This window comes from Rhea americana, unplaced genomic scaffold (assembly GCF_003343005.1).
Source record: "Rhea americana isolate MKP2758 unplaced genomic scaffold, rheAme1 scaffold_63, whole genome shotgun sequence".
Classification (NCBI taxonomy): Eukaryota; Metazoa; Chordata; class Aves; order Rheiformes; family Rheidae; genus Rhea; species Rhea americana.
This window is the reverse complement of record NW_028186790.1, coordinates 2,221,411-2,248,918: the sequence shown is the minus strand read 5'-3', so window position 1 is coordinate 2,248,918 and position 27,508 is coordinate 2,221,411. Positions and strand designations below refer to the sequence as shown.

The following is a 27,508-nucleotide window of genomic DNA, read 5'->3' as shown; positions in this document are numbered from 1 at the left end:
AGCCCTACGCTGGACTCTCTCCAGTAGCTCCATGTCTCTCTTGTTCTGGGGAGCCCAGAACTGGACACAGTACTCGAGATGAGGCCTGCCCAGGGCTGAGGAGAGGGGCAGGATCACCTCCCTCCACCTGCTGGCAACAGTCTTCCTAATGCACCCCAGGAGACTGTTGGCCTTCCTGGCCACAAGGGCACATTGCTGCCTCATGGTCAATCTGTCATCCATCAGCACTCCCAGGTCCTTCTCTGCAGAGCTGCTCTCCAGAAGGTCAGCCCCCACCTGCATACTGGTGCATGGGGTTATTTTTCCTAGGTGCAGGAGCCTGCCCTTGCCCTTGTTGAACCTCATGAGGTTCCTCTCTGCCCAGCTCTCCAGCCTCTCCAGGTCTCTCTGAATGGCATCACAGCCCCCTCAGTTGTGTCAGCCACTCCTCCCAGCTTGGTGTCATCCGCCAACTTGCTGAGGAGGCACTCTGTCCCCTCATCCAGGTCACTGATGAAAAAGTTGAACAGGATGGGACCCAATACTGATCTTTGGGGGACACTGCTAGCCGCAGGGCTCTGGCTGGACTCCACTGATGATGTCCCTCTGAGTTCTGCCTTTCAGCCAGTTCTCCATCCACCTCACCGTCCACTCGTCTAACCCACACTTCCTGAGCTTTTCTAGGAGGATGTTATGGGAGACAGTGTCAAAAGCCTTGCTGAAGTCAAGGGACACAACGTCCACTGCTCTCCCCTCATCTACCCAGCCAGTCACTCCATCATGGAAGCTATCAGATTGGTTAAGCAGGATTTCCGCTTGCTGAATCCATGCTGGCTACTCCTGATCACCTTCTTTTCCTCCACATGCCTGGGGATGACATCCAGAATGAGCTGTTCCATCCCTTTTCCAGGGATGGAGGTGAGGCTAACCGGCCTATAGTTGCCTGGGTCCTCCTTCTTGCCCTTCTTGAAGACTGGAGTGACACTGGCTTTCTTGCAGTCCTCAGGCACCTCTCCAGTTCTCCAGGACTTTTCAAAGGTGATGGAGAGTGGCCTGGCAACAACATCTGCCAGCTCCCTTAGTACCTGTGGGTGCATCCCATCCGGGCCCATGGATTTGTGGATGTCTAGCCTGCCCAGAAGGTCTCTAATCCTTTCCTCCTCCACCAAAGGAAAGTCTTCCCTTCTCCAGACTTTCTCCCTCATCTCCAGGCTCTGGGATTCATGAGGGCTGCCCTTAGCAGTGGAGACAGAAGCAAAGAAGGCATTCAGTAATTCTGTCTTCTCTGTATCCCTTGTCACCAGGGCCCCCACCCCATTCAGTAGCAGGCCCACATTTTCCCTGGTCCTCCTCTTGCTGCTAATGTATTTGAAGAAGTCCTTCCTGTTGTCCCTGACATCCCTTGCCACACTCAATTCCAGCTGGGCCTTAGCCTTTCTCGCAGCATCTCTACATACTCTGGCTGCATTCCTGTAATTCTCCCAAGTGGCCTGTCCCCTCTTCCACATTCTGTGTAGAGTGAGTTGAGTTGCCTGAGTAGCCACTCACTGGTAATGCTGTTGGGAGAGGAGAGGGCTTCAACCCTGCTTAGGTGGCTTTCCCCATGAGCGCTCCATGTAGTCCTTTTCACTTGCCTCGCTGCTTGCCTGCGTCTCACCAATACACTGCTGTTGCTGCTCTGTCTGTGGGAACATAGACACCGTCCCCTTGTCACCTCCAAAGGGACCGAGCTGTAACCTCTACAAGCGTGCTGTAATGCTCTAGTGATACTTTTCCTCTTTCCTTGCAGACAGGCACTGCTCTAACTTAGGACTGTAGAGACTCTGGGAAAGAAGATTGTTTTTCTCCACCCACCGTTTGTTTTGTTTTGGGCTTTGTTTCATTGTGAAATGTTGTATGAGGTGGCTGGACATGACAATTGAAGGCTGGTGGATATGGGGCCTTCCCGTATTAAACCTCCCAGCGATGCTGCAATGTGCAGATCCAAACTTTGCCACTGAGCCTTCTATTCACAAGCCTAAACCCTTTGAAGTTTCAGAAAGCCAGGATTTTGACCTAGGCTCCGATTGCAGCTCGAATCCCTCTCTAACAACAACACAAAACCATATTTGTAAAAGGCACATCAAGGCTCTGAGAAGTGCAGCCGGGAAGGAAACGTTCATTTGCTGGTGATGGGTGAAATGCCAAAAGTTCACATGGGGGTAGGAGGAGGAAAATGGGTGGAGAGAGGGTCGTTTTGTTTCAGTTCAGGACCTGTACCTTTGATTTGTAGGAAAACTTTTAAGCTGAAAATTGACCTGGACAAGTGTTTTGAACAGAGCAGGCAGTTATTCTCTCCACTATAGATTTAATTCTAATCTAAGAGGCCCAGTTAATTCTTGTTAAATGCCAATGACTCTTTTCAAGCATGGGAATTCCTGTGCTGATGTCCTTGCCAAAATCTTACTCAAGTAACTATATGTTTCTTAAAAACCCTAGGCAATTTTAATTGGAAGACAATGGAATTTTAAAATTGATTAGGGATTAATTCTAATTAAATTGTCTTTTGATAAAAATGTCATCTTCCAGTTTGCGCTGTCTGTCACATGGTAATATCACTGTCATGCTGAGTTGCAGAAGTGGCTGGTGTGATTTTTGTAAGTGATACTTAAGAATCAGAATATCATTACTTATGGCAAAGCTTTTATGAGCTATCAAAGAACTGCAAAGAATCATCCTCTGCAGTGGAAATTCATGGCCTTTAAGTGTCAAGCTGCCTTATACCTCTTGAGGAACTGGTTGTGTCTGCTCATTGCATTTTGATCGAATTAGCTGGAATGTCTGGAAAGGACATTTTGGAAGGACCACCTAGGCTTGCAATGAATGTATCATCTTGTTCACGTACAACCTGTTCCCACAGTATTGAATCTAGCGTGAGCCAGAGCCGCTGACTTCAGTGGGCTGAGGATGATACATTTTCTGCTTAACTCTGTGAGCGCAGAACGCTGCCTGAAAAGCCTGGTTTCACTGCACACACACCTAAGGCTCTGTCTCTCTAGGCAGAATTTGTACCATCCTGTGAGAAAGAGTGGATGGCTATGGAAAAAACGGTATTTTTTTGAAACGGTGGAAATCTCAGGCAAGAGCACAGAAGAGGCCTGAATGTATTCGTGATCCCTTTAATGCTGGTGATGAYTGATTTTAGTGCTGAGATAGATTGGTAATTCAGTACTTATCAGCCCTTTCAGAAATGCATTAATCTCCTTTGTAAGACAGGTTTATTGGTGGCAGGAGAAGTTCATGGCATTGTTTGCTACATTGCTTTTTGCTGGGCCAGGCTTTCTAAAGCGGCGCGATGGAGTGTGGGCTGTTAAAATGGCACATCCTTCTGGCCTAGCCACTGGGGCAGTAAAATGGGTCTTTTGCCTCCTGCATTCGTCAGCCCACTCTTGCTTATCTGCATTATTTCAAAACTATTTTGGTGGTGCAGGGAGTGGAAATTTATAAGGGCAATAAAACTTCAGGCAATGAACGCTGTGATGATGAAAAGGTGTAAATAAAGGAGTGTTATAAATAACAGAGGATATATCCATCAGCATGTGATTTGGGTCAGAGAAACCTTAATGCTCACGATTAACTTTTTTTTAAGCCGTTGATGCACAGAGATTTTCAGGCGTTGTCAAATAGCCCTATCTCTGTAACTCRCTAATCACTTGACTGTCAGGAGCAGGATTAAGAGGAACGTGTGATTTCACTGTCAGTGAATGCAGAGATTATCGTCAGTCCCTGCCCCGTGGTGCGTCTGTAAGGGGTGGGGTGGGGGGGGGGCAAAGGCAACTGACTGCTGCTGACCCAGGAGAATTAAAAATAATAATAACAATAAAAGATCCTAATTCTCTTTCCAAACTTGTCAGTCATCCCTTATTGACATAAAAAGAAGAATAGGGAGCTAGGGAAGACCGGGGTACTTCCCATAGATATGGATTGACAGATCCTCTTTGCTGGATCAGGTCTCCGGTATCCAGATGTGAACCCCTTAGAAGACAAATTTTCATGGCTCCCCCCGTCCTCTTCTGTCCTGAAATGTGTGAATTATAAAGCTGTGACTTTTATAGATCCCCTTCATCTACTGACATTTAAGTTTCCGTGAGGCTCCTAGGAAAGACCAAGGGAAAGAACCTCTTTTAAGCCATAGATTTTCAATGAAGAACAATAAAGAACAATATACCAGTCTTTCTTCGCTAAGCCAGGTGAGTAAATAGCATTGCAGAAGGAACTGGGAGCTCATAGCCTTTGCCCTCACACACAATAGGTTTAAGACAGTCCAGCTAGTCCTTAGGCACTGGGTACACCATACCTTTCTGTGCCGACAGCAGACGCTGTGTTCTGGGTAATGCTTCAGTACTGATGGATGGCTTTGGTTGTTGCAGGAGGCAGGGGGATGTGGAAGCTTTCTCCCCACGAGAGTAACAGGATCTCCTTTGGCTTGATTAACCAGAACAAACACACAGGGAAACCAGGGCTGGGGTATTTCATTATGGAAAACAAATCTAAATGTAAGCACTGTCCAGCTGTGATGGATGCTTCCATGCTTTGGGTGAAAGATTACCAGCTATCTGGCATACTGGTGAAGAATCTTAGGAAAGAAAGAGTATCCCACTAATGATATGCTTATAAACCAAACTAAGATTTGCCTTTCCTTTACTTTTGCAAAAGTTTGGGTCTGTCAAATAGAATCCACAGTTTAAGGCACGTGTTTATGCCTTGCAGAACAGTAAGCAGAGCAGAGAGGTAAATTTATACAATAATTCCTACTGGCCATCCTCTATATGGAAGACCTATTTCACACAGAAAATATAGATCACTTTCTCTATTCAGATGAATATCTCTTGGAAAAAAGACGGAGAACAGAAAATCTGAAAAGTGTTGGACTAGAGGAATGGTAACAAACTGTTTGCAATATTGCAAATTCTTTCAATATTTTTTCAGTATCAGTCCTACATTTCATTTTCACATTAAATATGCATTTTAAAGTGGATATATTCTGATATTTTCAACTATTTTTCATACATGTGGTATATGCCTTCAAGCTCTACTCAAATACAAACTTGCTTTCTTGGTCACTTAAAAGGTACCTGAGGTTGTCACCTAATCATGTCTCCAGGAACTAGGACTTATAAACATTAATGACAGTGAGACTCATCATGAATTTGGGAGATATGTATTTCTCCCACATACATCTTTTCTCTTTAGATAAAGCGTTTGAGGGAATGCTATGTTTTTTATTATTTAGAACACCAGAGAACTGACTTTTAATCTTATAGGCCTATTTTTCCCATGTTTTATGCTCCAGGCAACCCCACAGATCATGGATAAAAATATCAATAAGTTATCTTTCTGATATTCTTATGTTAGAATTATTATTGCCATTATTTTAATATTTGGAGAAGATAGTTTTAAAGATATAAAAGATGAAATTCTCCTTTTCAGCTATTTTAGTAATAACTTTAAGCAGTTATTGCAGATTTATACCAGCGCTGGAAGAGAACAACAAATACTTCCATGCATGGTGGAATTAATGAAGCCCTTTTCTTTACATAGTCAGGTCATTTTTCCTTGGTGCACCCAGCCCATATTTCCATTGAATAACTAGAGTTTTCACTGTCTTTTCCCTGTTACCTCCTATGCTGTGGCTGGTCCAGAGTTGCATCTATGCTAATCAGCCAGGTATTAAATCCGTGCTGGTCGGTTAGTGGGACAGTGCCACCATAACAACTGAATTTTCTCTGCGTGTCTTTCGGTTTTGATACTACTTTGGTTCTGTTCTGTAACTAGCTAACCATATTGTCACCTCAACTTCTCGGAGAAATTTCACTGAAATTTAGTGAACAGGTTCTCACTTCATTTAAAGGGGGGGGGGGTAAATGGTGAGGCAGAGGATCAGGCAGCAGGACAGCCGTAAATTGCACTATCTTGAGAAAATCAGCACAAATTCATTAGTGGATGAAATAGGATTAGAATTAAATTTGTGCCTGACTCCAAAATGTTTTCTTTAACTCTCATCTCACTGTCTGCCATATATGCTTTGAAACCCTTTTTCCCCCTGAGATAACTATACACCTCTGTTTGGCCGACAGGAAAGTCCAAYGAGGTGCATCTGAGCTCTGCTTTGGAAATGAAATGTAGCAGTTAATTTGCAGCACTGCCAGCGCTTTCAAAGCAGAACAGGAAAAGACAGCTGCTTCAGACAGTGAAGGGGACAGTGGGGAAAGGCTTCTTTTAAAYGCTGCAAATTGGATGGGTGCATCAGGAGTGTAATTTTAAAGGAATCTGACAAGGTTGTTTACAAAGAACAATCTTCTTACTCGTCGAAACAGTTTTCAGACCTCCAGAACTTAGCAATTGTTGAATTTTCAGGGTCTTTCTAAAGTTGGCACACCGCCTGTTTGATATAACTCTGGACTGACATCTAAGCTATATCTCTCAGGGTTTTGGATTAGCTTCTACACAGGCAAGCCGTGCGCTCCTTGCTATTGAAGGTAGTGAACTTCAATTTTTAAAACTTAAATTACAGCATCTTCAGAAGAGGTTTCTCCAAGGGAAAACTGTACTGAAATTATGTTATAAGATATGTCTTCCAAAGAGAAAGAGAAGCCATTAGAGTCAGAAAACAAATGCTTATTTAAAATGAAAAGTAAATAAATATGGGAACATGAGAATAGGAGTGTGAGGAAAAAGTTTTAAAGGAGGTCCCTAACTGGATATTCTTTTAGTTCACTTTCCTTCTTCACAGGGGAGTGCAGGAGTTGGGAAAGGCCATCAAAGCAGACTTTACTCTGTCTGCTCTGATATGTGCTTATCTGGTTTGATTCTGGGAAGATGGGCTTAGATCTACCTGCACTCAAAAAAAAAAAAGGGGGGGGGGACCCTATTTCTTACAGAGGGCATACTACAGATCCTGGGAATTAGTTGAATCCTGGGAATTATGGGTGCTAATAAAAACACATATAAGCAGAAATGAGGGTCTGAGATTATGGGAAAGGAGTTTCTCCAAACTGAGCTGGTCAGGGACAGACCTGTTGCACAGGGACCCTTGTTCAAGGATACTGCTTAGGGGCATCTGTCCTAGTGTTTCCTGTCTTGGAGACTTACCTCCTCAAGTTGCCCCAGCAGAAATATCAACTATACTCATCTTTTACATGATCAACATGAACACTGGAGCAGTTGCCCAGGGATATTGTGGAATCTCCATCTTTAGAGACATTCAAAACCTGACTGGACACAGTTTGCAGCAACCTGCTCTAGCTGACCCTCTTCTAAGCAGGAGACTTGGACCAGATAATCTCCAGAGGTCCCTTCTGGCCTCAACCATTCTATGATACTGTGAATCATGGTTTGGAGTGGCCACACCTGTAGTAAAGGGTTCATCTATCCATGGTTAATGCTTATTTTGGTTTTCTGTTTAGGCTGACACAAGAAGCTGTTGGGTGGTGACTTTTGCAATTTAAATATTCTTCTGCCTAGACATGGGCTGAAACCAGCAAACTCTCATGACATGTGAGATCATCTTTATTATTGGGTGATGGCTTCCAGTCTCTATAAAAGTTTGCTGAATTTAACTTGTGACTAAAAGGTTGCACTTGAGCCACGTGGTCCACTCTGACTCCCAACTGTTTAACTTTGCAGCTAATCAGTACCTGATAGCTCTCATGTTCTAGGAGGAATATATGCTAGAAACCTGTTATGCAATTGATATATGCTGGTCAAAAGATGGGAGGATGTTTTTTTCTGAAAATCTTTTTTTTTTTCCTGTTACAATTTATGTGATGGAGGGTTGAGTTTTTGAAAGCATTTGCTTTTTTTAATATGAAGAAGTAAATTTATGGAAAAAATGTTTAATTGGAGCAAAAAGAATGTTGACCCACGGTCATGGTATTTTGAGATGAAACGATCACCTGGTATTGCAGTTCTGGTATTGCAAGTTCACATTATTCTCCCCAATCTGGAAACTCTGGCTTGTTTACATACTCTAAGATATATCATGGGGAGGAGATTTGTTTTGCTAAAGAAGGATGAATTTTTTCCATTATGAAATGAATGGTTGGCCAAATAGATCGGTCCATTAAAAAAAAAATGTTGGCTTTCCAGATAAATTTTCCAGGTATTGACATATGTGTCTGTGTAAGAAACTGGTATTTTCTCTGCAGAACTCCCCTTCCCTTGGTTTTGTGGCTAATCTTTAGCAAATTCTCCTGCCTGGCTGTCCTCAAAGTAGACTAATGTTCGTCTGGGAGCAAAAGACCTACCAGGAGCAAATGATTAGGGTAAAAGAAGTAAATAGAAATTTGCACATGCTCTTACTCTGGTAGAGTCTGATGGAGGCAGTAAGTGATGTGGGTGGAAAGAGTGACACACAGTACTGGAGAGGAGCCTGCCGCGATCACTGCTCTGTTCTGGAGAGGGTGGCAGGATGAGAAAGGGAGTTGTCCCTGTGCTGTATGTCATAGACCAAATCTAACCACCACCTAACAATTAAAAACATAAACACATTCGTTGATCACTTAAAGGAAAAGGCTAGTGCTGGTGGAATGACTGGCCATAGTAAACAGGTATGAATTTCAMGAGAGGAAATGTTCTTTGTTCGTGGAACAACTAACAAAGCTGGGATGAAGGACAGCAAGGGAAAAACTGAGCTGAAGAGAAGCTGTTGCTGCACAGGGAGAGCATTTCAGTTCCGAAGGGGCATCTTGGATGCAGTCTCATTAAGGTAGCAATCATAACGTAGGTGACAGTTTCTATAGGAGACAATCCTGAGACGATAAGGAAGTGGACAAGATCACCTCTGTTTCCTACAGAAACTCACTCTTTGCTCAGATCTCTGTTTCTCASATTTAAATCTTTTAGGGTTTTTTGAGGAAGACAGATTTCTCTTTCCATGTCTTTTCTGGTCTTTGACCTGGGAAATAGGGCTAACTATTGTGCATTGATTATGTGAACCTTGCATATTATAATCAGTAAAATTTCATAAAAATTTTCAACTATTTCTGTTGTAAAATATTTTTAGGCAAGATAGATCTCTGATATCCCTATGTTAGATGCAAAATATTTTTAGGAGCTCTTATCTCTAAGGTCTTATAGAGATTGAGCCAACTGACATTTTATTTTTGGCTTCTCAATCATGGTCATTCAGAAAATTGTCATGGACCATATGCAAAAATGTCCTTAAAAGACTGGGTAAATTTATTTACTATAGTTCAATAAATCAATGTTCTTGCACACATCCTATAATTACAACGGTTCTGCGTGTTCACTTTGCTATTTGAAAGAGCCAATTTTTCCATTTAAAACATTTATAATTGTTTTCCCTCAATTGTTCTAGCCATGTTTTAATCATGTCATGTAACAACCTTTAAAACGTGTCTAGAAAAGCCTGCAGCTGTTCCCTCCTTGCTTTCTCTCTATTGAGTTATATTTAAGCCAGTGTCTCTGAAAACAGGCAGTAATAAAAGGGATATTATCCTCAGCAAATATCTTAATCATGGTAAATCTCTGTTGCCCTACAAATGACTGCATGGGGGATTACAGCTGAGTAAGCCATTTGCTGAATATCACTGCCACCTTTCCTAGGCCATTTAAGCATGTTTAATTTTTCGGAGTGAAACATGAAACCCACTAATACAAATGTTTGCATTTGGACTGAATTATATCCAGACTGTAACAGTTATAGCAGGCTTAGGACCAGATTGTGACTGATCTGTAGGAGGCCAGTTCTGCTTGGGAGAGTGAGAGAGAAAAATGCAGATTCATTCCCAGTCCCAGCTCACTTATGTCACTTACGCTGCCTCGGTCCTTTTCAATATTTATATAAGGGTATTATGGGTTGAAGTACCAGTAAATATATGGATGATGTTTAGCTCCATATTTTCTTTACATCAATCACAGTCCTTGCCATTGCCCAGTGCCTGGAAGCSATCAGTGTCTGGATGAAAGACAGCTGGCTTTAGTTCATCCTGGCTGAGACTGAGGTGGCAATGTTATAAAGCAGAAAATACTTTCAGGGACTTGTGTCCTCTGTAACATCACTTTCCATTCGTTGGTTTATCTAGATTTCTATCAGGTTGCCCAGAAACGTTGAGAGCATCTGTTCTGCAGTGATGAAGCTTCAGGGAACCTTTTGGGAATCTGAAATACTACTACTTGCTTCATCCTTTCATTTTTGTTCTTCTTTCTTCTTTTTAAAAAACGGTGTCTTTTTTCATAGCAGCCTCGGGAACTGCTGCCCTAACCAGGTTGGACTTGGGCAGAGCAGTCCACATATTCACAACCTTGAGAGCTAGCAGCTCCAGTAATTGTTTCCTAGGGCAGAATTCAGTGACTGGGAGTAGGTGGCACTTTTTTCAGATGGTGCCACACCACATCACGCCAAGAGCACATCACCGCTAAACTGCACTGGTTCCCAAGGAGTACACGGTCAGATTTACTATACCCATGTCGTATTTCAAGCCATCTGCCTACTGACTTCCTGGGGCAGCTCCAAGGGTAAGAACTGCAGATGGTAGAAGTAGAGATTTATTGTCGATTGTCTCATGATGACTGGACCAGCTTTCAGTAGAAGTGCGAAGGCCATGAATCACGGAGTTTTCTGAGCAAATTACAACAGTCACCGTGTTTGGGTCCCAGAGAAGTTCTCAAATGATAAACTCTGACTTGACCACTCAACAGAATTTAGTAAAGTATTCTAAAGACCTTACGTGGGTCCATAGAGCATGTGGTTAAGCAATCAGTTATACTTGATAATTGGAAGAAGTAGCTAATAAAAACCAAATTAGAACAAGAAATTCAATTAGTGCTTTGTAAGAAATAAGATCTTCGCAGAGGACTCTGGCAACTTGCTTGTTAGAGTCTTCAAAATTGATCTTTTTCTAAAGTTAATCAACTATTTCATATTTCAACCACTTTAGTCAGTCACAGATATTCTCTCTTCCCATGTTATAGGTTTAACATTGACTGTGTATAGCTTGTTCTATTCCAGTTTTATACCCTTGCACTTTTAGCTTGAATCCATATTTTGTTCTAAGCAACAAAAGTCTATTTTTTTCTATTTTGTCCTTATTTGTAGGTTTTGTAGTCTTTACAGTTCCTGTGATTAATAAGCATAACTTTGATTAAGTGATAGTGTTTATACTTTAATAGATTCTGTAATACCTAGGTAGTATTCTTACGTATACCACCTTCAATGTTAAAAAGAGCTTTATTCCTGCTTCCTATCACTGTTTTACATGCTCAGATGGTCATGGGTTTGCTACTACAGATATTCCTCAGGGATGTGTGATCTTCAAACAGGCTCTCCCTTGAATAAGTTAGGTCTTAGTTCTGTCTTCATCTATTGGGAATGAATGAGAAAGTTTTTACCTGTTTCATAAATGTTCTGGGGCTGTGAAAGTGTTCCTGCAGTGGGATAAAAACTGGGACCTAAAGATTTTTGGAAAAGGCTAAACAGGAAGAACGAAGATTACATAGCAGGATAAACAGGGTTTAGGGTTAAGATTCTTACAAGGACTGTGAGAGTTTGGACCAGGGTTTTCACATTTCAGGTGGCTCTTCTGTTCTCTAGGTAATAGACTGTTTTGAGGTGAGTGTATTTTTAGTTTTGAATATTAATTTTCAAGTTGAGAATGAGAAGTCATTTGCTCTAAGACATTTCTTTCAAATCAGCACATTTTTGTCCTGGATTTCTTCAGAGGTAATGCTTGGTTTCTTCATATAGTTTCTCCTGAAAAATCTCATCTAATGTAGAAGTTAGCCCTGCTTTGAGCAGCAGTTGGACCAGACAATCTCCTGAGGAGTCTTCARACCTAAACTCTTGTATGATTCTGCTTTGGCGGAAAATTCCCAACCAAGAAGAAATGATTCTTGAGCCTGTAGTTACAGCACAATCAAAAATGTCACATTATGTGCTAGCTGCCGTAGTATAAAGTATTAAATATGAATTAGAGAGTGTTCATTTATACTGAGTAGTTTGATACAAGTGGATTTTGCAGAAGTCCTAAGATTTTGTATATTGGTGATAGCAGACAGAGAGAGCACCCAGTGACRTGAAGAGACAAGTGTCATGTCTGTGCTAGCAAGCAATACAGGGCCGGGGCAGCCCCARGCAGGCTAATGATTATCTGCACTGTTTAGTCGTTGGTGTGGTCTGTGGCAGCTTTGACCTAGGACAAATAGCAGCATTTTGAACGATGAGTGACTATGCTTGCAAGGTTACCTTGGTTTGGGGATCACTCCTGTTAAGTGGTTTAGATGCAGCACCTTGTGGTGGGGAAAAGGGGGAGGGTTTAGCTGTRTAAATGCAAGCTGAGCAATACCAGATGGCTGTGAGGCTGGAGAGCAGTCTTTGGCCTGTTGTTGCTACATCTCTAGCAGTAAATAACACAATCCAATGGAATGTTGCTCTGCAGAGACTGGGGAGGTTGAAGTTATAGAGTCCTGGCTATGCACTCTGTTGGCTRTTGACTTGTTGTAGACAAGTCATTTCAGTTTTCTTGGTCTCTTTCAGCACACATCCAGATRTCTAGCTATTTAGATGCAGCTCTTCCAAATGGAGTTTATCTTCTGTAGTGTGTTGGTAAACATACATGAGGAGGGCCTGTTTTAAGTGGGGACCTCTAGGGGTTCCCATRATACAAATAATAATAGCAAAGAGGAATGACATGTGATTGCTTCTGAAATAACTGCCTGGTCTCTTTGATGGGTGTTAACCAAGATACTGTTCTGTTTGCATCAGCCTTACAAATGCAGGAGTATATTTTGTGTTCTTGGACTGTCCATTGCACTTGAGAGCYGTTTTGCACATTTATATTTGCAACAGGCAAGAGCAGTTCCCACCATTAACAAAATTAGTAYGGCTCTTATTGGATCTGCCAAGGGAGCTATCCTTGTGAAAAAAGCTATTGAGTGTAATTATGCTCACATTTCAACTGCTGTGAAGTAGGATGAATGCTTGGCAGGTGGAGGGCTGATCTCTGTACAAGGAACATGCCTAAAGATGAGCCTTTACCTTCACCTGCCACAGACTCCTAATATAACTGTGGGGAAATCAGTCAATTGCCATGCTTCACTTACTTGTATGCAAAATGAAATAATATTGACTATTTACTAGATCTCACATGTACTTGATTAAAAAAATCATTAAATGTGCTGATAATGCCATAAAGGTAATGCATTATGCAGATAATCACTGCTATTCTAGGAAATGCAGTTGTAAGGCTGTGATTCTGCTGGCAGTTGATGTGCACGTCTGGGCATATGCCAAGAMTTGCTGCTGCCTCTGACAAGCTCGCACACCATGGGATGGTGATAAGGCTCCTTTCACGCTGGGTGCCTGCCTCTGGATCAGCTGAATAATTAAGTGTTTATTTCCTTCCAGATGAGTACAAGAGTAAAGTAGCCTGTGAAGATGACAAGCTGAGGCTAAGCTGTAAGAAGAGCATGGTGATAGCCATTTACTCTGCTATCTTTGGAAGGACACAAGGAGGCAGCCTGGAGTGCCCCTACCAAAGCCTAGGGATGCCCATGATTGGTAAGCAGGGGAATGTCTTGACAGAGCACATTGATCTGAGTGGGGTAATTTCATATATTGTCATCACGGTAGTGCTGGCACAAATCATGGCTAGGGAGAGCAGAACTAGCACATGCARTCTGCTACTGTGATGCAGCTGATGTGTGGCACTGGTTTGTCACCCAGCGGTGAGCTCCATCATGAGCTCTGAACTCCTGAKGTTCACGTGTACACCCTAGCCAAGTTACTGAGCCACAGACTTTTGGCAGATTCATCAGACTAAGTGCTTGAGACTACTCCTTGAGTTTCTTGATCAATTTTCTTTCCTTCTGGTCTTTCATCCCTACCTATGCTATGGATGAGTGTATTATCAGCAGGTGTAATGGACCACTTGTGGCAAAGTCAAGCAAGAGAATGTATTTAAACTTTAGTAAAAGTCATTTAGCAATGAGTGAAAATTGTCAAAGCAAGCTGTTAAGTTGCATCATGTTATGGCTGGTTTACAGAACCTTCGGGTAGTTTCTTTTCTCCCAGGCTATCACAGTCTCATCTTCATGTGTTAATGATCCATAAATTGAAAAACATTCAKCAGAACTGTCTGTTCCTGAGCCAAAATGAAATGAGTTTGAGCATTTTGAGCTGTGTCAGAGAGAATGAATGTCCACAGTGCAAAATGCTGTGGTCAGCTTTCCTCATCATGAGTGTCTGCAGAGGTGAGAGAGGATTGACCGGTTTCTCAAAAGGACTCCCCTTTAAGAGTGGGGGGGACTTCAGAGGGGCTGCATAGAAAAGCCTGAGCTGGTATCTGTTCAGCTGTATCTGGAGATATTTGTCTTCGCAGCTGTTGATCCAACACCCTTAAGGAATTAAATGCTGTTCAGATGGAGGCAGGTGAAGTGACTGTTTGGAAATATGATATGCACATGATGGGTGTCGGTAAGGAACTACAGGTGGAATCAGGCCAGCTAAGTTGTTTGTGCAGCACAGTAAGTGCTTGAGTTGTGTTGCTGCAAGAATCTGAGCATTTGCAGCACAGCCGAGTAGTTCAGTCTCCTACCCAGTCTTGTGGATATACGGCAGGAGAGTCACAGTCACTTAAAAAGTTACCTCCTGACCTCTGAGGTGGCTTATCTGTCTCTGAACGTACTTCTGTTGTACCCAGTTGCCAGGGAACAAACAGATGCTGAAACATCTCCATTTGACAAGTTGGCTTAAGCTTCTTTTATATGACATTTGCAATGGCCTGAGAGTGTGGATGTTAGTGGCCACGGTGGTTTGGCTGCCAGGTGGTGACTTGCTGAGTTGGTGAATCCTGATGGACTTACAGCRTGTGCTCAAACAGAGAACTGCTTTGTCCTTGGTGAGAGTCCAGGAATAGGCATTTACAGGTGAGAAAGTACGGATGTGGGGAATCTGCTTTCTGAGTGGTCACATGTAGCAGAACTCTTCACTTTGAATGAAAGTCACAAAGGGTAAAATTTTACTCTTCTCTGCCCAGGTGCAAAGTCCTGAAACTTATGCTAGATGAGAGCAGGAGATATGGCACTAGAAAAGGGATGGGAGGCAGTGGAGTTGCAAGAGCAAAACTGCAGCTAAGAGAAGAAGCTGTGAGGTATGACAGCAAGGCCCCAGGTGTTTCAAACTGGCCTTGTGATGTCTATAAATTATGATGTTTGCCCAAGGAAATAAGGTGTCTGATCCTATAGCGTGGCACGCAGTCTGCTGCTGGAAGGAGGCAGGGGCTTCCTTCAATGTCAGCTCTTAAATGAAAACTAGTTACAAGAGCAGGTTCAACACAGAACAATATAATGCCAAAYTGACAGTGGGAACACCTAAGAAGCTTTACACTGAATCCACTATAGGGTTTTAGGCTGTGGCTTGAGGCTAAAAAAATTGAGTTGTTGGACATCTGTTTTGTGTGAGATGACCAGATGGGACAGTGCTCTTATGATGCAGTTAGGGGAGGTGAATTGGTAGATGTGTCAGCACTCCTGTGTTGGCTCTGAATGAGGGAAACAAGTACAGAATCCGTGTGCAACCCAAATGAGTGAAAATGCCTACATTTACAGTGCTGAAGTGGGGAGGTTGTACTCCATGTTGCCGCTAGTAATCGTGGGCACGGTGTGCAGAGTTCCCTGAACCTGCTTCAGAAAACGTATTTCTGCCGTGGGCCTGCCTAGCTCAGGAGGCAACTGTGTTCCTTCAGGAATAGGTGRAAACATCGCAGCTTGAAAATCAGAGCTTTCTCTAGTTACAGAACATTTCTCTGCAGGTTTCCACAGCCCTGCAATATGAGGAGGGCCATCCTGTGACAGCCTTTGATCCCAAACATTAGCAACGAGCTGATCTAACAAATCTAACTGAATGACTCAGACTCCGTGGCAGCATCCAGTTCCTGTAAGGCAGAATCCAACTGCTTTGTGCTCTGGAGGATTTATTCTGTTTGAATTTCATGGAACTGATGATTTGTATCAAGTCTGAGCTTTGGCAAAGGATCTTTTTGTGGGAAGTAGGTCCTGGATAAGTTTGCAGTGACTATTTTTATTCTGTCAGCATGAGTTACTGTTGAGTGAAGAACTTCTGACAGTTGCCTCAAAGGTGGGGAAGGGTAACTGCTCTTCCTCTCAAAATGAAAAAACAGTTCAGAAAGTTTTTTTCTATTCTTTTTTTTGAGCAAAATGCATATTTACGTTGCATTTAGAAACCTACAGCTTCTATATGTGAGACTTTTAAAGAACTGAGGTCTAAGATGGGAGGAGGGATGACCTAGTAGAGTGTTGTATTCATTTACAACTCTACCGCAAAGYGGACAAATCATTTAATCTGCATTGTTTCTGTATTGTAACATTTGCAGACCTTTAACAACCATATAAGCTTGTGAGTGGTGTAGGATCCCTAAGTAAGGTTTCATACACCATGCTATGCCAAATGTTGCTTTCTCTCTAATATCTATATTAATGTGCTTGGCTTCTGAAAAAGGAAAGCTGTTGGGAATAACTGCATCTTATCCCTGTTATGTTAAAAAAAAAAAAAAAAACTACCAGGATTCCCTTTTAACCAGAAACATGCTGAAACTTGTATCTCTGACCGTAATGGGAAACCTCTGCAAACAGCTGGACCCTCTTTGAATGCCTTGGGAGCTCTGAAAAGCTCCAACAGGAATTTGACCTTATTTGTAACTCTCTTAATAAAGCTTCCACTTTGCTGCCAGCATGGGCAGAGACAATACATAAAGCATAGGGAAGTCTCTGGGGAAAGAGTTATTTGCAAGCAACAAACCATTAATATCCCTCAGCCCAGTGAGTCCTTTGCCTCTTTATTGTGCTGTTCACAGCTGCTTCTGTCTGCATGTTTTTGAGTGACTTGTTTATACTGCAAGAAGCCAACTTAAAAATGGCTTTTTTTTTTACTTGTATCCAAATACAAGGTAATGATCTAATTAGGGGATTGAGGAGGAGGAACTTGGGTGTAAAACAGTTACCCTTTTATCATGTAGTAGAACAATATCCTTGATCACATTCAGTGTGTGTGACACGTTCACATTTATACATTTATACACAYTTATACAGCAGCTCTCTCTGCCCAAAGGGAATGAGATGGACATGTCCAGCTCACCTCTAACATCTGGATCTGGGTGTCCTCAAGGACCCTGTCACTCTCCGTCGTGTATACAAAGAGCCCAAAGCAATTTCACGGCTTGCCTGGGTTGAAGGGTTCTAGGCTTGGGTTCAGAGTCYGCACAAGATCATGAGAACTCTAGCGCCAAAGCTGAGGTTCAGGCCATGGTATGTAGGTGGAGCTGAGTAGTCTGCTGAGAAGTGAAATGTCCTTGTCACCTAGCATAGAAGTTTTCTCCTGTGTCTCTATATAGAGAAAATGGATGTGTACAGAGCCCTGACGCAACTCAGATGGTCAGCGATTCTGTATAGCTCCTTGGATCTGATAATGTAAGAGCAGAGAATTGAGTTCAGCAAAGGTTGCTTGTGCTTTAGATGATGATTCCTTGGCATTCGTAATTTTATTGCAGGGCCGGAAAGTCATTCAGCTCAGTTTGTATTGATTTCCTCTTAATGCAGATGTCTGTGTGACTTGAACCAGAGCCTTCACAGTCTATTAYATAAATATCTATTACACTGTATAAATAATAGACTCTTGTAGTCTATTTACTTGTGACCAGGTCTAATGTGTGAATAAGTACGAAATACGTGCAATAAAAACAATCATTTTAGGCCATGGATACTTGTTACTGTTCCTGCCARCAGAAAACTGGTTTTAAGAGATTACTGCCCCTCTGTCCATTCATTCTTGCCTCCCCTCCTCTTCTCCAGCCACAAAAATTTTCCACTCTGTTTCTGTAAGTGCAAGTTTGTGGCTGTRCTCTAAACTTGATCTGTGAAATGCTACAATGGAAAAAAAAAGCATATTTTGGGGGGAAGGTATTTTTGTTATTTAGAGCATGTCAGATTTTTGGTAAGAGCATAGAATCAGAAGAAGTTGAATCAGGAGAACAGATGAGGTGGTGAATCGGGGTGATGAGGGTGGAAATAACTCCCACTGGCAGGAGCAGTGACAGGAATCTCTTAAGCCTGTTTTGCAGTAGAAGATTCGTAGTGTGGAACCATAGCCTGAACAGAAAAGGGTTAAAAAAAAAAAAAAAAAAAGCCAGCCCCTTTTGCTGGTGCTGTGTGGAGCCTGGAAGACCTCCAAATGGTGGAGCTGGCACAACAATGAGTACTAGCCTCCGGCATAGACAGGGAGGCAGCTGGAGCTGGCGGTGGCAGGAGGGAAGGAGGGACCCACTGAAATCTGTGCTGAGCAAATGATGGCATGTAACACGGCCRTCCTTTCGGGGGTCCGAGGGCTTGTGTCTGGAAACGTTGTTTTGCTACAGCCTGATTTCACCATGCTGCTGCTGATGGCTGTGATGCTTGGTGTGTGGGATGAGCAGCACATGGAGAAGGGAGTCGGATTGCAACTTTCTTCTATAATGTGCCCGTCAGGCTTCCAGAGTGCCTGTAGGTGTGACGCTCTCTGTCTAGGTTTGATTTACATTACTGCTTTGTTATGTGTAATACTGATGATTAAGAACATGCTTTTAGAGGCTGAGCTGTATATATGTAATAAAACCCACAACTATCCGGGTTTGAAGGCTAAATAAATATCAGTTGCTGTTTAATTCACATATAATACCTTATTAAATCTAAATTGAAATGAAATATCCATTTAGAACTCTAAGTGGGACATAGGCTGCTTTTAAAAAGTTGTTTTTCAGTTTTAGCTAGTTTGCCTGTTTCACTTTTTGTTTCAAAACACCAGGAGGTAATTAAAATCACTTTTCAGCTTTGTTTCTAAAAAAAATCAAACTATTGTTGGATTCCATAGAGTAATAAAAAATGATTTATATAAAATTCTAGGGTTTCATGTCTACCCCATTGGCTTTTTTAATGAAGAGAATCCATTCAAATTTGTTTCTGGACAAGATCTTTCTCAAAGCCAAGATTTAACTTGGTTAAAAAAAGGAAAGTTTACAGCAGAGTATAAACCCCCCTGAAATGTTTCTAAATAAAAATTCTGATAACACTAATTTAAATAGCACTAGCAAGCTCTGTGATAATATACTATTGCTATTTGGGGAAATAAAGTGGGTGTTTGTATCGCCTTCAACAGGATCAACTTAAGTGATCTTAAAAAAGACACCTATTGCCCTGCTATTAGTTAAAGGAAATACAGAATATATTCCCAAAAATAAAAGGGCAGAACCTTAGAGATGTAAATTTGTAGCATCTCAACTGATTTCCATTGAGTTACTCTGAATGAAAACCAGTGTAACTTGTTCAGAGCTGATAAAGTTCCTCTTAAAATAATTCAGATGTCAATCAAGAATAAGACAAAATTACCATGACAGGTAATGCTGAGCCTGAGAAACAGAGGTAATGTGAAACCTGTGAGGTTACAAGCACTCAGTGTTTTATTTTAGGAATCAAGGGCAAGAAGTGACTTGCAGGTTGCATCAACTGGTTAGTCTCTTGAAGAAGTGGGCCAGTCCCAAGAAGTTTAGATCTTGCTTCAGTCTARATGCAGGCACCAGCACCTGTGGAAATGTACCCGCAATCTGGAAAATGCTTCTGTTGGGCTGTAATGAATAGGAAGGACAGATGGACTCAGGGGCTTTCTGTAGCAGTAGATGCATTGAACTGCAACATCCATATCCCTGGCTGAAGCAAAAGCTGTTAGCTTCTTTGCTTTTTATCTTGAATGCCTTATGGCCTACAATCAACCATTTTCTGCTGCAAATTAAATAATAAAATTTTTACTGTTGCTGCCAGACCAAAACTTCTTTGTTCTCTGAGACTTCTTGGAGCCAAGTTTGAAGCTGTCTTCAGATTCTCACTTTAGCCCCCTAAACCTGCAAAGTGGTATTCATTTGCTCAAYTTTACACACTCTGAGTTAGTCTCTGCAAAACTGAAGCCTCATAAGTTTTATATGAACTCTGGTTCSAGATGCAAAAGTGATAAGATGATTTGAGGTCACATTAATAAACTAAGTGTTTCTAAATGTAACTTATAGCATCTGCAATTAAGTCTGCAATTGATCCTTCAACTGCAGTCTCTAGATGTAATTAAAATTTCTTTTAAGACCATTTTCTCTTTTCTGGCCCACTGCTAAAGTTTCCAAAGTTTTATGAAGTGTTTGGTGAGTAATTTTTCTCTCTTTCATTAAAATGTTTTTTTTTTTAAGTAAAACTGGCCTTCTTAGCACACCCTCCTTGTGCTTGTATATAGCTTTTTTTTCAGTCAGCCTTTTCCAGTGGCATTATATGAGATATAGTTCTTAAACCTAGCTTCACCAACACCAAGTTCCCTCCTGATCTTTGTAGCAATAGTGGTACGAATTTTTATCAGAAACCCAAYTCAACCTGATATGGAAGTACCAGGCACCGCAGAAGCATAAAGCAGACAGAAAGTTCCTCCAACATAAAAGCTTACAGAAAAGGAAATGATGGGGTCTGATGCAGTGCTGAGGGAGGCAGGCTTCCCTTGTCCTCATTATGGACCAGGAAGCCCAGGCATCCTGCTACGTCTACACAGCCCAGTGCCTTAATATGCAAAAACTCCCCTGAGCCCCTACTTACAGCTCAGAAATGCTTTTAACCATATCTTTTTCAAAATTAGTCTCTTATTTCTCTACTTGGAAGAGGGGCATTTTTTTGTTTGGAAAGGTAACAGATTTACTTTGTAGGTTTTCTGAAGYCTGTTGCTTTATGAAGGAGCTGAACTTTGTATCAGCCCCAGCTAATGAAGCATCCTTAACATACATGAGAAAATGTCCAAGAGCAGAAGGGAAACTACCTTCACTCCTGTTTATRATAGTGATTCTCTTGCGCAATGAGACAGTTTTGAGCTACTCCTAGGTAAAACATGAAGGGCATTTATCTCACTGGCAAGACTGGATTACTTTCCTCCTACTTACATCCTTCTTTCCCTTGCATTGAAGATTATTTTTTTCTTTTGGCAAATGAGTAGATAACCACAGTTCTGATTCTGTCAGGTTGCTTTGCGGGAACTAAATTTCTCTCCTGTTAGTTGTTTGACTTCTACATCTTCTATGTTTCATTATCTTCTCCCTGCTTTGTAGCTCTCAGGACATAATTTGTCCTGCTTTATTTTTTTAGCAGAAGACCCTGTTGCATGTTTTGGAGAAAAGTCATGTCCTCTGCTTGGGAGAATGTTCCCTCCTAGAGATGTCACTTGTTTGGAATATTTATTTTAGCTCATTCTTTTTGCCTAATCCTTGGAACACAGCAAGGAAAGCTAGGACTCTGCTGCCTGTTTTAATTCTGGATGAGGGTCTATTCCTGATGCCTTTACACTGAGCCAAAGTCTGCCACAGATTTAATCTCTTAAGCAGGCACCACCAGTCATGTTCCAATTCTTAATCACATGCCTCACATATACCATTGGAAATAGTGTTTTAGGCAGTGATTCTCTTTCTGAAGCCTCTTATTACAGCCAGTCACTTGGTCCTTCTGATACAACAGCTCATGCTTTTTGGCATATGGTTCTCAAGGAAAAGAACAATAAAACTTTGTTCATTGAAAAAGCAGAAGGAGTGCACCACTTCATATGCTAAATATGCAGGCTCTGAGTGCTTCCTCTGACAAATGGGTGGAGATTTTTTTCTCAGGCTCTATTTTTCTTTCTTTTCAGGAGAACACATGATTGCTATGTTGACTAAGGACATATAAGACTAATTTGCAGTGGGGGCTGTCTAGTAATGGAAACTAGATAGATCTGATGCTCAGATGAAAGAGTAATTATTGCTGTGAACATTAAGAGAGAGACTGTCCTGCCCAGAACCCCTGAGAGCACACAAGACTGAATTTAGAGGGAGATTAACAGAATAGAAGGGAATTGGAAAAAAATGGATGATCTGTAGATAAGTGCTGGATGTTAACACTAGAAAGATGAAGTACTTTTCACTGTTAATGGTTGTTCTCCCACTGTGGCCTCAGTGAACAGCACACACAGTGATCTTCTCCATGTGAGTTAGTGGGTRAAGATATAAGTGGGGCCATGGTCCTGCTGATAGTCATTCACCTTCTGTGCTTTTGGGCCAGTCCTATACCTGAACCTCTTGTTCCTGTGGGTGAGACTTTTAGAAGTGAATTTTCCAGGGCAGGGACAGTAATGGGCATGGAAACACTGACTGGTATGTTGCTAGGTGTTTCAGTCCCCGAATACAAGAGGGATATTGAGAAACTGGGGAGAATAGAGCAGAGGCTGTGGTATGTCAGTGTGGAGTAGAAGACCTACAAGAAGGTGGGGAGCTGGATTTGTTTGGTYTGACACAGAGGAGGCTGGGGAGAGCTCATACAACTACTTGAATATTAATTACAAAGACTACAGTGTAGGTGATGCTTTGTAGTGTCAGGTGGTAAAACAAGGGCGACAACCTGAAGTTGTGCTATGGGAAGTTCAGAGTGGATATTAGGAAAAACTACAGTACAGTAGTGTTGTGCAGGGACCAATTACACAGAATGGCATTCAGGACACAGCTAGACAGTACTATAGCTGAGCTGATCTAGTGTTGGATCACATAACATCCAGAGGTCCCTTCCAACCAACACTCCTGTGATCCTGAGGTCTGTGAAGAAAGGGGAGAAATGGCTTTCTTTTTAGTCTGACAGAATGGTCAATACTGGGGTATGCTGCATGCCCTGCTGCGTTTCTAGTCACAAGTAGTGCCCATGGAAAAACCCTGTGTGCCTGCCTTATGACATGCTAACACGTTAATACGTAAAACTCAGGTATACATGGTCTTGCTTGCTCTGGAAAGCCTGCCTCAGCAGTACAGGAACCTGCCTTTGCAAGCTCAACACGTACGTAGTAAGTGAGTCTGCTCATGAGTCTAACAAATGCACAGATGTTTTTAGGCATCTGGCATATGCCCAACCTAACTATGGAATTAGTCACCTATCTCAAAAACCCAGGTGTCTAAATCTGTTTGTGGATCCACTTACGACTACTGCTGCCTTGGAGGAGGTTGTGATCTCCAGTAGAACATCTAAGAGTTACCAGAATGAAAAATTTGAACAGTTTGGAAACATTTTTTCAATCCCAGATAGTTTCTGCAATCAAAAGCAGTGGTGTATGGCTTGGCTTTGATATTTGGATGTGTCACTCTTGTTGGAGAAAAACAAGTAATAGTGAGTAACCAGACTAACGGATGTGATTAATAGACGTTGGCTCCATTTTGTTTTTTTTGACCAGGAAGAGTAATAAAGAAATACTCGTGCTGGGAAGCAGCTTTAAACTGACTAAAACCCRTTCATTGTGGTGAACTTGATGATATGGACATTACATCACTGGGACTGATTCCAGGATTAAGGCCAGTGCTCTCTGCAAACTGCAGCTGGTAAAATCCTTCCTCTTAAGCTCATGAAGATAGTAGATCAGGGAGGAATATCAGGCTAAGAGTCCTGGAATACTAAATGCAACTGCTAGGATGAATTACTCACTGATGGCTTAGAGTAGAAGCTGGAATGAAACTGCCCAGCAGTGAGTGTTTGTGGAGTGATCTCCAACAGGGAATTCAAACAGACCTTGCAGCAGYAGCAAGACTGGAAGGATGTACAACTTCTAGAAGGTGGGGGCAGACATAAAGAGGATAGGACAAGATGATACCACTATCCTCCCAAATCAAGACTTTAGTTTAAAATACCATATTCCAAAAGCACAGCTGATTTCTTTAAATATTTTCATATGTAGAAGTTTCACCATAGCCAGAATTCACATTTACTCTTCAACAGTGTATTGAAGCAATTCCTATTCTAATGAAAGTAGAGGGTAAATCTAATCCAACCTATGTAAGCAGGTTCTCTAYCATTGGTGAAGTCTTGAAATTTTTTTAATACTGTGCAATGAGATTTGGTCTTTGTGTGCTTTAAAATGCTATTTGCATGGGCTTGACTATGCTTAGCAGTAGTTACCTCAGTGATAGCAGATTTAGGTGTTGGCACTTGCGAGTGTCTTTCTTCCCCATATCTCTGATACTTGATCACTTGTTTGTCACCGGTGTCAGTATGATATTTATTATAATGTGCACAGTTTGCACTCAGCAAGCAAGAAAGATAAAAAGCAGCAATGAAAAGGAGATGTTCCTCCAAATAAGCATGCCATCTGGCTCCAATGAGAGTGTCACATCCAGTCTTCCACTTGTGAAGATCTGGAAAATATGAAATTAGCCAGCTGCAGGGGACTACAGCTCAACGCTGCCCTGCCACATTGCTAGRCTTGGTTCCCTTGCATCTTTTTGGGGAGGTTAAGTTAAGGAGGATATGAGAGCCTCCATTATCTTGTCTTTGTGAGCTCTGGGAAYGGGTGCTTGGCAGGTGGAGTGTTCTGACCTGGAATTGCCTCCTGAAGAGATACTAACAAGCTTGAAGATCTCATTCCAGCACAGATCCCTGAGGATGCGTTTACATTTGGAAGTCAAATTATCTGCGTGCACTTCATAACAGCCAACGTGACTGATGTTGAGTGTTTTTATACTCRTGGGACATGCAGTAAAATAAAAAACTGTATGGTCATTTCTGAGGCTCTGATTGTCATGATGATGACACTGTGATTTATGAAGGTTCTGCAGCCTTATATATCATTCAGGCATCTCTCAGATGTGTTATTGACATATTCAATGCTAGTTAACAAGGGAATAAAGATGCTTGAATATGACATTTTGACATCCAGTTGAGTGACCTCCTTATCACGAATTCTTTTATGTGTATGGGGGAGATGGTCCCATCTGGAGTTTACGGTGCCTCTCTTCCATTTTTCAATTCAATGTGTTATGTGGAGGACTGACATGTTGACAGGTCAAAAAAAAAAAGAAAAAAAAAGGAGAGACCAAGCTAATTTCAATATCCTCCCTGAGAGTACTGCTGGCTGCTTGCCCTGTTGGTTCTGGTAATGCACAAGCCATTTCTGCTTAGATCTTGTATGGATGGAAAATAAGGGAAAATTCCCTTTGTGAACAAAGTCTTTCAAGTGAGTGTTTTGTCAAATTTTGTGCCAGATAATCCATTTCTTTTTTTCAGGGCTGTTTGCGTAAATCTGGAAGTATATTACCCAATTGAAGGGAATGGCTCAGGCCTTACCATGGAAGAAATGAGAACAGCGTTTGGATTTACCATGTGGGAGTATGGTCTTGTCAGTAGGCTTTAGCTAGGTCTTGTAACATAGGTTTGTGAGATGACTTTCTGCCATTCTCGCATTCATGATATTCTAGGATTCATGAAGTTCAAAATGGCAAATGCAAAGTCTTGTATTGCAACAGCAAAGACTGGGGGCCAACTGGCTAAACAGCAGCTTTTCAGGAAAAAGACCAAGGGGTCCTGAAGGACAAGTTGAAGGTGAGTCATTAGTAAGGTCTTGTGGCAATGACAGCTAAGGAGATACTGAATTCTAATAGAACATAGCAAACAGATCAAGAGAAGGTTTTATTCACTATTTGGTGCTTATGAGACTGTGTCTGAAGTAGTGGAATGTTCATTTTGGGGCTCCCCAGGACAAGGGAGATGTTGATGAACTGGAGAGGTTCCAGCAAAGGGCCACCAAAGCTGGTCAGGGGGCCAGAGCACATGGCATACRGGGAGAGGCTGAGGGAGCTATGTTTGTTCAACCTGGAGAGGTGGATGCTCAAGGGGGTGTTATTGCTATCTTCTACTACTTAAAAGGTGGTTATACAGAAGACTGTTTTCGGAAAYGCACAGCAAAAAGTCAAGAAGCAATGATCACAAATTGCAGCAAYGGAACTCTGATTAGAYAAAAGGGAAAAAATTCTTCACCTGRAGAGTGATTTAGGGTGGAACAGGTGTCCAAGGAGGCTGTGGAATATTCRTCTGTGGAGATTTTCAAAACTTGCCTGGACAAATTCCTGAGCAACCTGATGTAACTTCAAAGTTGGCCCTGCTTTTTAGCAGGAGTGGACTGGATAACCTCCAGATATTGCTTCCAGCTAAATTATTCTGTGGTTTRTGTGCTGCAGTTCCAACAGGTGGCTCATATCCTTATCAACATTTTCAGTGTTAAGGTTTACAACCAGTCCTTTTTCTTTCTTTCTTTTTTTTTCTCTGTTCCTTACTTCCTGTGTTAGGGGATTTCATCCTCATCTGTAATTGAAGCATATAGAGTCTGTGCTGTGCTTGGCTCATACTGGCTAGTGCAGTTTGGGCTGGAGTAGCCTGCAATTGGAGTGTTGAGCATTTCACCATTGATATTTKATAAGTGAATATGGAGGTGTAGTCTGTGTCATGAGAAGCTTCGTATCTAAGGCGGCATGTATGCTGGTAAACTAGTAGGCCTGAGCATAGATACTGGAAATAGATCATCTATGTTGTTAAACTGTAGCATGGTCCRTGGCATGGTTGGTTGCCTTGGGCCAACTAACCCTCCTCTAGTCCAGGAGACAATCTTCAGTCTCCAGGCAATCCAGGAGATGGTTTGGGCTTGGTTATAGGACTGGAACCATTCCCAYTAGGTGCTACTGGTGTGACCATTCTGTTTTGAAGAGTAAGAGTGYTCAGTAGCACTGTTGCCCCACAGCAGTTGGCCTCAGGACCTAAGAATGGTCCGGGACACTATTTCATTTACCAGTGTGAAAATACCAAAACAGCATAGGCTGGGCCTGAGTGCTGTTAGGGATATAAATATGAATTGCWGTGATAAGACTTGCTCTGGTAGGTGGAGTTACCTGGAAAAAGGGTCTGCTCGGATGTTACAACTCAAGCTACGTTTGCACTGGTACCTGGGCTGAGGAAGGGGCTAGAGCACTRTCCCATCACCATGTGTAGGCATTAAGGCATGTTTTCAGTTGGTAGCGTGGACAAGGCTATCCTCTCATTGGGCAGATGAAATGTAACTACTACCTGATAAAAGTAGCTTCTGGATTGTGCTCACCTACTCTGTAGACATTAGCTAGTCTGTGCTATTGAAAATGATGAGCTAAAGCCCAGCCCTAAGGCTGACAGGCCTCATGTCTACACAGCTAAACTGTCTACCACCAGTCCCCCCAATCCTTCTCCTACTGAAAAGATCCAARGATATCTCCTGCAATCTGATAATTGAAAGCAGCCCAGGAACGTTGTTCCTGAGCCCTGTCTGAAGTAACGCTAGCTGGCCTGGTCAGAATCATACTAGGGAAAATGGTAATGCTTATACAAGGTGGATAATGGTGTGTCAGGGTTCAAGCTCAGTTTGATCTAGTACAGAGACAGCTGTTGAAGTCACTGTGGATGGAGATCTTAGCCTGCTCAGAACTGCACAGGAGGACAGAAGTCTTCAATACCAACATACGACTGGCAATGGCTAGAAAYGCTGGTGATGTTAGTGTAAGGACAGCAGAGAAAATACCTAGAGGCGTTTTCTATGTGCTGAATCTACAGATCTCACAGCCGGAGAGTCTGGACTTATTTACCACTTATTCTTGCAGGAGGA

The 27,508-nt window shown here is 42.1% G+C and overlaps 1 protein-coding gene across 2 annotated transcripts in view; it reads left to right on the top strand.

Moving 5' to 3' along the window:
* EVA1A (eva-1 homolog A, regulator of programmed cell death) overlaps window positions 1-27,508 on the top strand; it is a 215,535-nt gene that overhangs the window by 76,999 nt on the left and 111,028 nt on the right. For both annotated transcript variants that reach the window (XM_085320382.1, XM_085320381.1), the window contains exon 4: window positions 13,385-13,537. In XM_085320382.1, the coding sequence (XP_085176508.1) occupies window positions 13,385-13,537 (153 nt within the window). The remainder of the gene's footprint in view (window positions 1-13,384; window positions 13,538-27,508) is intronic.